This window comes from Rhincodon typus, chromosome 35 (assembly GCF_021869965.1).
Source record: "Rhincodon typus isolate 14 chromosome 35, sRhiTyp1.1, whole genome shotgun sequence".
Classification (NCBI taxonomy): domain Eukaryota; kingdom Metazoa; phylum Chordata; class Chondrichthyes; order Orectolobiformes; family Rhincodontidae; genus Rhincodon; species Rhincodon typus.
This window is the reverse complement of record NC_063366.1, coordinates 4443641-4455350: the sequence shown is the minus strand read 5'-3', so window position 1 is coordinate 4455350 and position 11710 is coordinate 4443641. Positions and strand designations below refer to the sequence as shown.

The following is an 11710-nucleotide window of genomic DNA, read 5'->3' as shown; positions in this document are numbered from 1 at the left end:
CCGATATCCATTTCAAGCCCACCAACTCCCACAGCTACCTAGAATACACCTCCTCCCACCCACCTTCCTGCAAAAATGCCATCCCCTATTCCCAATTCCTTCGCCTCCGCCGCATCTGCTCCCAGGATGAGGCATTCCACTCCCGGACATCCCAGATGTCCTCGTTTTTCAAGGACCGCAACTTCCTCCCCTCAGTGGTCGAGAACGCTCTCCCGCATTTCCCGCAACTCATCCCTCACACCCCCTCCCCACAATAACAACCAAAACAGAATCCCCCTCGTCCTCACGTACCACCCCACCAACCTCTGAATCCAACGCATCATCCTCCGACACTTTCGCCATCTGCAATCCGACCCCACCACCGAAGACATTTTTCCCTCCCCACCCTTATCTGCTTTCCGGAGGGACCACTCTCTCCGTGACTCCCTTGTCCGCTCCACACTCCTCTCCAGCCCCACCACAGCCGGCACTTTTCCCTGCAACCGCAGGAAGTGCTACACCTGCACCCACACCGCCCCCTCACCCCCATCCCAGGCCCCAAGAAGACTTTCCACATCAAGCAGATGTTCACCTGCACATCTGCTAATGTGGTATACTGCATCTGCTGTTCCCGTTGTGGCCTCCTCTACATCGGGGAAACCAAGCAGAAGCTTGGGGACCGCTTTGCAGAACACCTACACTCGGTTCGCACTAAACAACTGCACCTCCCAGTCACGAACCATTTCAACTCCCCCTCCCATTCCTCAGACGACATGTCCATCCTGGGCCTCCTGCAGTGCCACAACGATGCCAACCGAAGGTTGCAGGAACAGCAACTCATATTCCGCTTGGGAACCCTGCAGCCCAATGGTATCAATGTGGACTTCATAAGCTTCAAAATCTCCCCTCCCCCAACCGCATCCCAAAACCAGCCCAGCTCGTTCCCGCCTCCCTAACCTGCCCTTCCTCCCACCTATTCCCTCCTCCCACCTCAAGCCCCACCCCCATCTCCTACCTACCAACCTCATCCCATCCTCTTGACCTGTCCGTCCTCCCTGGACTGACCTATCCCCTTCCTAACTCCCCACCTACGCTCACCTTTACTGGCTCCATCCCCGCCTCTTTGACCTGTCTGTCTCCTGTCCACCTATCTTCTCTTCTATCCATCTTCTATCCGCCTCCCCCCTCTCCCTATTTATTTCAGAACCCCCTTCCCCTCCCCCATTTCTGAAGAAGGGTCTAGGCCCAAAACGTCAGCCTTCCTGCTCCTCTGATGCTGCTTGGCGTGCTGTGTTCATCTAGCTCTACACCTTGTTATCTCAGATTCTCCAGCATCTCAGTTCCTACTATCTCTGCTGCATAGACCAGATTGGTGAGATGTGTTTTTCCCAACTATTATACCTGTACTTACACTTAGCAGATGATTTATGTTAGTAGCATATTTGTTTCTCAAACAACCTCAATCTGCAGCCCTTACACCTCTTAGATATATGCATGAATTATTGTAATGTTTTTGTTGTCTTCTAAAGCACCCCAATTTCTGTACCTTGCTTTCTATATGAATGATGACATGTTTGTGATTTAAGGTAGCATTACTGACGAAGGTGATGTTTTTTATGTTCCTACCCTGCAAAGATAATAGGGATCTAATTTCACAGAATATTTATCACCTGTGTTAGTTACAGTGCTGTACCATTTTCTGCAAAGCAATTGCAGCTAATATTCAGAATAGAACGGACACATGCAGTAATGGTCAGGATTTATTTGAAGCTTTGTTCCATACTCGCTAGACATATTGCACTATTGGCCAAGGAGAACATACTGTAAGGTGCAATGAGGGGAAATGTTCTCGAAGTCACTTCATGCAATGCTAATATCATCAGCCAGAACATATTGGGTTGAGTGCTGGTGCAGTTCACATTATATATTTTTTTGTTGATATATGCTGGTTCATTTGACTGGACTACCATAGCTTTAAAGGTTTGGATGGTGAAGAATTTGTCAAATGTGCTCAAGAAAATTTTCTTTATCAAGATGTGGATGCTCCTGCGAGAGAAGGAGCAAAACTAGACCTTCTTTTGGGCAATAAGGCAGGTTAGGTGACGGAAGTAAAAGTGGGGCAACACTTTGCGTCTAACGATCATAATTCTATTATGGAAAAGGATAAACCTTCCATAAAAGTTAAAATTTTTAATTGGAGTAAGGCAAATTTTAATGGTATGAGACAAGAACTTTCAAAAATCGATTGGAGTAGACTGTTCACAAGTAAAAGGACATCTAACAAGTGGGAGGCATTCAAGAATGTGATGACGAGAGTTCAGAGGCATTTTGTTCCTGTTAGAGTGAAGGATAAGGGTGGTAAGATTAAGGAACAATGGATGAAGAAAGATATTGAGGTTTTAGTCAAGAATAAAAGAGAATTTTTTTTAGGTATAGACAATTTAGTTCAATTGAATCTCTTAATATAAAGAGTGTAGAGGCATTCTTAACAGAGAAATCAGGAAGGCTAAGAGGGGATATGAGATAGCATTGGCAGATAAGGTTAAGGATAATCAAAATTCTATAAATACGTTAAGAGAAAGAAGGTAACTAGCGAGAGGTTTGGGCCTCTTAAAGATCAAAGAGGCCGTGTTTGTGTTGAACCCTAGAAGATAGGAGAGACGCTAAATGAATATTTAAAATCAGTTTTTACTGCGGAGAAAGAAATGGAGTCTAGAGAATGCAGAGAAGTAAACGTTGATGTTTTAAAAACAATTCACATTACAGAAGAGGAAGTTTGGGAGGTCTTAGAGAATATAAAGGTGGATAAATCTCCGGGACCTAATCTAATGTATCCCAGAATGTTGTGGGAAATAAGGGAGGAACTTACCAGACCCCTTGCAGAAATATTTGCATCATCTGTAACTACTGGTGAGGTGCCTGATGACTGATGAGTGGTTAATATTATACCTTTGTTTGAGTAGGGTTGTGAGGAGAAACTGGGGAACTATAGATCTGTGAGTCTGACTTCAGTTGTGGGTAAATTGTTGGAGGTGGATTATAAAAGATAGGAATTATGGACATTTAGGGGGGCAAAAATTGATTAGGAATAGTCAGCATGGTTTTGTGTGAGGAAAAGCATATCTCATAAACTTGACTGAGTTTTTTGAGGATGTTACCAAAAAGATTGATGGCAGAGAAGTAGATGTTGTTTAATTGGATTTTAGTAAAGCCTTTGATAAGGCTCCACATGGTAGACTAATTAGTAAAGTTAGGTCAGGATTGCCAATTGGATACATAATTAGCTTAATGGCAGGAGACAGAGAGTGATGGTGGAGGGTTGTTTTTCAGACTGGAGGCCTGTGATCAGCAGTGTTCCACAGGGATTGGTTCTGGGTCCTCTTTTGTTTGTCATTTATATAAATGATTTGGATGAGAATATAGAAGGCATGGTCCGTAAGTTTGCGGATGACACCAAAATTGGTGGTGTTGAAAAAAATTGAAGGTTTTCAAAGATTACAAAGGGATCTTGGTCAAATGGGTCACTGGGCTGAAAAATGGCAGATGAAGTTCAATCTGGATAAATGCGAGGTTTTGCATTTTGGTACAACAAACAACGTTGGGTTTATACAATTAATGGTAGGGCCTTGGGTCATGTTGTGGAACAGAGGGACCGAGGGGTGCAAGTACACAATTCTTTAAAGTTTGTGTCATATATACACAGGGTAGTTAAAAAGGCATTTGGCATGCTTGCCTTCATTATTCAGTCCTTTGAGTATAAGACTTGGGATGTTATGTTGAAGTAATACAGCTCATTCGTGAGGCCTCATCTGGAATACTGTGTCCAGTTCTGGCCACTCAGTTATAGGAAGGATATTATCAAGCTGGAGAGGGTTCAGATGAGATTTACCAGGATAATGGAAGGTTTGAGTTATAAGGAAAGTCTGGATAGGCTGGGACTTTTTTCACTGGAGCACAGGAGGTTGAGAGGTAACCTGATAGAAGTTTAAATGGTAATGAGAGGTATAGATAGAGTTGATGGTAGTTGTCTTTTCCCTAAGAATTTCAAGACTAGGGGACACATTTTTAAGGTGAGAGGAGAGAGATTTAAAAAAGACATGAGGCAAATTTTTAACACAGAGGATGGTTCGCGTGTGGAATGAACTTCCTGATGAAGTGGTGGATGCGGGTACAATTATAATGTTTAAAAGACATTTGGATGGATATATGAATAGGAAAGATTTGGAGGGATACTGACCAGGAGCAGGCAGGTGGAACTGATTTAGTTTGGGATTACGTTTGGCATGGGCTGGTTGGACCAAAGGGTTTGTTTTGGTGCTGTATGACTCCATGACTCTATGACATCCAAGGACACACATTCCACACTGATGTCGTCAGTTTGAAAGTATTACAAAGTTGTGCCGAATACTCATGAATTGAAAAACAGTGTGTGATCCTGTAAGAGATTGTGCTTTGTCTGTGCTTGAAAGTTTGCAAGCACGTGCATACACGGAATGCCCAAATGGAAAAATTTTGTATTGAACAGCCAAGCAGCATTTTTACCAAGACAACAGTTTTCAAATTTAGCCAATCAACTTAAACCAAGCCCTTAGATACTAAAAACCTATCAAATTTAAATCTGATGTGTTGACAACATCCAACCAATCCTACGTAAGAGATATTGTTATGTCATAATGAGGGCATTTGGAAAGTCAGTGAGCCAACTGCCAACTGCCAACTGCCAACTGCCAAGAGACAACACCTTTTAGCTCTTTGAGGAAGCACCATCTAATTAAAAGGTACCACAGCATTTCTAGCTAAAAGTCTTCACACAAGCAATTACAGAGAAAATCATTCTTGATGGCAGAATCAGTGGAAGAAAGAAATTTGTGATGTGAAATCAACAGGAGAAAGGTTGGAAAAAGCAGACTGTTCCAGAAGACAGTCTGTGCGAACTTGGAGGGGTTATGTTTCAATTTATCTTTGTCTTATTAATAAGTGAGACTTGTTTTTGTTTGAACAGTGTTCCAGCAGAATTTAGTTTAGTTCGGCAATAGTTAGTACTTAGGGAGAATTATTCAGTTTGTTAGTAATTCTATTAATTTGTTCATTGTTAGGGTTGAATAGCTAAATTTTTTTTGTAATTTATAAAGGGGATCAGGGATTTTCTTTCTTTTAACCACTCTTCTAAAAGATTATGAGAGGAAAGGTGAGCTTCTCTGGGTGTTTTAGGGGTAATTATTGGAAGGGAGCCTCTACTCCCATCATAAATTGGAGCTTGTGTTTTGGTTTAATTATTAGAGGGGTTCGGCCATTCACCCTCCGTAATATAAGTCTCTGACAATAAAAAATGCTATTCCCACACTAGAAATCTCTATTAAACAGTTAACAAGAGAACTGAGACAGCAGCTGTGAGGTTTTATTCAGATGGGACAATGACAAGTTTAAATCCCCACCTGATCTGCTGCTCAAAGTCACCTCCATTTCACCGGTCAGTTTCCCAAGCTTCAGGAAATTGCTGCAGAAATATTTGGACCAACTGTGAGAGACATTCAGCACCTTATCTTCTGCCTGGGCACCCTATGGCCGAGAGGACTCAACATTGAGTTCTCTAATTTCAAATAACCTTCCCACCCAACCCCCAGCTCCCTTTCCAGCCCCACCTCCTCCCTTCCATTCCACCTTCTGACTCTCCCTTCCAGCCACCAACCACAGTGTCCACCTGTCACCACCATTCCACTATCCTTCTACCCCCCCCCACCCTTTTTTCATTTCTAGCTCCATCTACCCCCACATCCAGTCTTGAACAAGGGTAATATCCAAAACGTTGACTTCTCCTTTCCTCCTGATGCTGCCTGGTCTGTTGTTCTTCCAGCCTCCTGTTTCTCTGCCTTGGATTCCAGATTCTGCAGTTTTTTTTTGTCTCTAAGCCCACCCACACTGTCCAGTCGCTCCTTTTCCTGAGCTATTTCACTTCCTATAGGGACTACAAACCAAGTGAGGAGATGGTGAATGAAGGAGCAGCTTTTATATAAATTGGATCCCATAATATCCACACCAATCTTCAGGCAGTCTGACTATCCTGTGGGCAATCAGGGGTGGAAATGACCCTTATGCTGTGTGAGAAGATCCAGCTGAGAGAGCTGTTTACTCGGTGTTTTGTGCTGAACTGTTTGACTGGAGCTGTGTGTTGGATATTGAGTGTGTTTATTGGAAGCATTTCCCTTCTGATTTCCAGGCTGTTTTGTTGATGAATCATTCCTGAATATGAGAAAGTGACGTGTAATTATCTGGGAGCTGCAGACTGTCTGAGGATTCTTGCTGACTTCCTGTTGTTGAGTTCTGTGTGAGTGAGTGTGTTGGGAGCTGGTCATTATCCTGTGGCTTGTAATTTTTACAGTTCCTCTGAGGGAACATTGCCTGCTTGGTTGGCAGGGGCTATGGAATAGAAATCAGCAGTTCACTGTGTCAAGAATCACCCACCATTCAACAAGATCATGATGCTTCTGTGATCGAACTCCATTCTCATGCCCTTTCTTCAGGTCCTTTCAAACCTCTGGTGAAGAAAAACCTGAGATGAACAATTGATCTCTCATCATGTATCATTTGTGTCAGTAAGTTCTAAGGTTGCTATTGCCCATTCCATGTTTAAGCGTTTCCCAATTTCACACCAGTCATTGAACCATGTCTTCATTTCTATAATCTGATTAGTCCTATTCCAATTTCATATGGCTGAGATAATAATCCAGAAATGATTAAATTTGAGGTCCTGTTTTTCAATTTTTTCCTCACACTGATGGCGCAAAATCTCTTGCCATACCTATGTGATGGTATCTACATTGATTACGATGACTGATTCCTCCCATTCCCACTACAAATTCCTCACCATGTCCTGAACCATGACACTGCACAGGCAATACAGCCTCCTTTGCTACAGAGACTGGTGTCAGTCCCCCTCTCTATACTGCTCCTACAATCACTATATTTCTATTTGCTCGTCTCACTTGAATTCCTTCTTGTATCAAAGTGCCGTGGTCAGTTTCTGCATCCACTATGCGGCCCTCATTCTCTAACACTCATCCACATAAGCTTAAAAAACCTCAAATCTGTTGGACAGTTGTAAAGGCTGAGGTTCCTACTCGCTGCCCTCTGGACCCCAATATCTGCCTCACTTGCAGTCACATCGTACTCTCCCTGACTACTGACCAACTCAGAAAACCCTATCTTTAGGTGTGTGGCCACCTCCTGGCACAAAGTATCCAAATGACCTTGCCCATTCCCTAATGTATCGCATTGCTCTGACAACCTATTACTTAGTTAGAATGCAGTCATTTATTTTTCTTTCTTATTTGTTTTATTAAGCTTCCCACTTTATTCTGCACTATTTTAAACCATTGAAATAGAATTGCTCTTAACCACTTTGTTCAAAGTCCCAAAGAACCCTTCATTCAGCTACACTGAAGCAATATTTTCCTGAGCTTCTAACACTTTTTGCCCAGTGTGTTTTCATCAAATAATTTTGTAACTGTGGGAAGAAATTTAAAATCCCCAATGAATTAAAATTTCTCCTAAGTGTTTTTTCTTTATAATAAACAAATACTCTCAGGGCAAAATCTCACCAGCAAGACACAGGCTTACTCAAAGTGAATTGAGAATCTGTTTTACACTCCCCTGACTTGTCTTGTCCATTGCCCTCACTGTGCCTGGGAAGGTGAGGGTCTGGGTGGAGGAAAGAAAGAAGCCACATTGTTTGTTTCTGGTCACTATCTAGGGTTCCTACTGGAAACAGAGGATGTGTGACAGTCAAATGAGGATAAAAAAGTGGCTTGTGTCTAATACCCCCCACACAGGAGAATAGCAGAATGGCTTCCCTGTGGAACAGTTTCGAACTGAGGAGTCAGCCCCTTCAGCAAAGGAAGAGACAGGGTTGGAGGAAATCATGTCTCCTTTTCCTGTTTTACAGAAGGAATGCATTGTACTATACCAGAGAATACAGAGAGGATAGACACTGCAGATAGATCCTGACCATTACCCAAGGAACAATGGCACAACTGTAGGAAGACATCCAGTCCCTTCACAGCATTGCTCAATACAGGGAAGGTTGGGCAGTGAAACCATCATCTGAAAATCGGTCGGATCAGGGGAGCTTTGACATATCATCAGATCTGAAACTGGTCAGTGGTGAGGGATGTGTAAATTAGGTGGGTTACAGGGAAAGGGTGGGGGGTGATGGTCTGGATAAGATGCTGTGGATGCTGTGAGGGTTGGTGTAGACTTGCTGGTCCACACTGTAGGGATTCTATGATTCTATGTGAAAAAGCCTTCACACAGTTGTCCGGCTTTCTCGTTCATCCATACTGGGAAGAAGTACTTCAAGTGTGCCATTTCTAAGGGAAAACCTTCACAACATCTGCAAGGCTTCTTACACACAAGAAAAATCACTCTGGCGAAGCCTGTTAGGATGAGTTATGAGTTAGGTTTGTTATGAAGCCTACATGACATCTTCACCATCCTGAGGCACCAAAGGATTCACATAGGTGAGAAACTCTTCAGGTGTGAGGAAGCTTTCACCCACTGCCCTGATCTCCTGAAACAGTGACTGATCCACACTGATGACACATCGTTTGTTTGTGAGGTATATGACAGGCTTTCACACAATCAGTGTGTCTCCTATCTGTCACCACATTCACACAGGGGGAATTTCCAGGAGCTTTTCCCCTGTGTCATGTAGGCTTTGTAACAAACCTCAAAACCCCATCCTAAAGGGCTTCTCCAGAGTGATTTTTCTTGTGTATATGAAGCCCTGTAGATGTAGCGAAGGCTTTCCCTTACAAACCCCTACCCTTTACCCATAACCCACCTAATCTACACATCCCTGAACAGTATGGACAATTTAGCATGGCCAATCCACCCTAACCTGCACATCTTTGGACTGTGGGAGGAAACTGGAGCACCCGACAGAAACCCATGCAGACACGGGGAGAATGTGCAAACTCCACACAGTCACCTGAAGGTGGAATTGAACCCAGGTCCCTGATGCTGTGAGGGCGCAGTGCTAATCACTGAGCCACTGTGCCGCATATACTTGGCAAGTGAACATCTTCTCCCCTGTGTGAATGCCTAGGTGTCTGTGGAGGTTTGAGGACTTTGAGAATGATTTGTTACACATATTGCATTTGAACAGCTTCTCCCATGTGTGAACATGGTGAGGTCTGCGAAGGTTTGATTATTGAGAGACTGATAGGTTGCAAACCTTGCACCTAACTCCTGTGTGCACGGAAGTGTGCATGGAAGTTTCACACTTGAATGGCTTTTCCCTCATGTGAATGCGTCAGTGTTTCACGAGTGTCAGTAATTGTGTGAAGGCTCGGTCACATGCCTCATACTTAAAGGGTTTCTTGGCTGTGTGAGTCATCCGGTGTTTCATGAGATCAGAGGAGCGGATGAAAGCTTTCTCACAAATCTCACATCCAAAAGGTTTCTCCCCTGTGTGAATCCTCTGGTGTATCAGGAACAATGTTGAACTCGTGAAGGGTTTGTTACATACCTTGCACGTGAACTGTTTCTTCCTTGTGTGAATCCTCTGGTGCCTGAGGAGATTGGACAGTTGGGCAAATGTCATCTCATGTACCTCACACTTGAAGGGTTTCTTGCCTGTGTGATTCCTGTGGTGTCTAAGGAGATTTGAAGATGTCATGAATGCTTTCCCTCACACTTGAAAGTTTCTTTTCCATGTTACTGTCCTTGTATAAACAATGGTTGTAACCAAGACACCTTGTTTGTTAGAAGAAAGCATGAATCTGTGGAACGCACCTCTCACACCATGCATTTGAACAGCCTCTCACCTGTATCACAGAATCCTTACAGGGGAGGCCACTCAGCCCAATGAGTCTACACCAACCCTCCAAACAGCATTCCATCCAGACCCACCTCACTACCCGTTCCCTGTAACCCTGCATTTCCCATAGCTAATCCACCTAGCCTACACATTCCTGGACACTGTGGGCAATTTAGCATGACCAATCCAACTAACCTGCACATCCTTGGACCTTGGGAAGAAACCAGAGCATCTAATAAATCTTTCACACAGTTGTTGGACCTTCTGAAACATCAGTGAGTGCACATGTGATACAATCCCTTCCAGTGTGACTTTTGTCAGGATTGTTTCACCTCCTCCTCCTTTCTCACCAAACACTGACATCTCTCTAAGATAACAAGGTGTAGAGCTGGATGAACACAGCAGGCTAAGCAGCATCAGAGGAGCAGGAAGGCTGACGTTTCGGGCCTAGACCCTTCTTCAGAATTTCTGAAGAAATTCAAACACAGGGGAACTATTGTCCCCGAGCACTGTTTGTCTATACAGCGTTTGTCTCAAAACTCTCCTGCCATCAGTTCAATCATTCAAGAAGGTCAATTTTACCTTTGACCCAATCACCAAACATCACCAACTGATGGTCAGGAATCAGTTGATCAGTTACATAAAGACCAATGGCAGAAACGTTTGACCCTGAATCAGCAACGTCCTCAAATTAAGGGTTGGCGATGAGAAAAATCTAAAAGTTTGGTCAAAGAGGTGGAATTGAAGAAAAGTTTGAAATTTAAAGAGAGAGAGATGAAGATGCAGAGACTGAAGAAGAGAATTCATGACTATGGAGACTGAAAGCTGAAGACACAGCTGTCAATGTTGAAGGAAGGTGGGGGTCTGTACTAAACGTTAGAATTGGAGGAATATGGAAATCTCAGAGAGAGATGTGACTAGAGGTGACAAACTTAGGGAGGGGGTGAGACCGTGGTGCGATTTGTACTGGAGCATGAGGATTCTAATTTGGAGGCAGTGGAAGTTTGGGAACCAGTGTAGGTTAGTCAGCACAGGAGTGATGGGTGTGTGTGTGTGTTTCTGAGAGTGAGTGTTAGAAAAGAGAGTATAGAGTTTTAGCTCAGCTGAAATTTGTAGAGGTGGAAGATGGGAAGCTGGACAGGAGAGCATTGGAATGGTCTGGTTAATCTAGAAATGACATCAGCATGGATGAGGATTTCAATAGCAGGTGGACTAATGGGGTAGGTATCTTAAATACCTCATGAGATTATCCCTTAATTTTCTACATTCATGGGAATGCAAAGTTGGTCTGTGCAGTTTGTCCTCGTAACTGAACCTTTCAGCCCCAGGACTATCCAAGGCCAATATATCCTTCCTGAGGTCTGGTGCCTAGAACTGAACACATTTCTCTAGATAGTGTCCAAACAGAACTCTGTACAGCTGCAACAAGGACACAGTCTGTTTTGGGAGGAGAAGTTGCTGGTTGTCTTTTCAGGATGATCCTTTTTTTTTATTCACTCACAGGACATGGGCATCACTGGCTGGCCAGCATTTATTGCCTCTCCCTTGTTGCCTTTGAGAGGGTGGTGGTGAGCTGCCTTCCTATACCGCTGTAGTCCATGGACTGAAGGTTGACCCACAATGCCATTAGGGAGAGAATTTCAGGATTTTGACCCAGTGACAATGAAGGAACACGATATATTTCCACATCAGGGTGGTGAGTGGCTTGGAGAGGAACTTGCAGGTGGTGGTAGTCTGAGATATCAACTGCCCATGTCCTTCTAAATGGTAGAGGTTATGGGTTTGGAAGGTGCTGTCTAAGAATCTTTGATGAAATTCTGCAATACATCTTCTCGATAGCACACACTGTTGCTACTGAGCATTGGTGGTGGAGGGAGTGAATGCTTGTGGATATGACGCCAATCAAGCTGGCTG

At 43.7% G+C, this 11710-nt stretch overlaps 1 protein-coding gene across 1 annotated transcript; it reads right to left on the bottom strand.

The window, feature by feature from the left end:
- Positions 1-9289: 9289 nt before the first annotated feature.
- Positions 9290-9655, bottom strand: LOC109928797 (gastrula zinc finger protein XlCGF71.1-like). Its single transcript, XM_020528726.1, has one exon. The coding sequence runs from the start codon at positions 9653-9655 to the stop codon at positions 9290-9292; it is 366 nt and encodes a 121-aa protein (XP_020384315.1).
- Positions 9656-11710: the final 2055 nt, after the last annotated feature.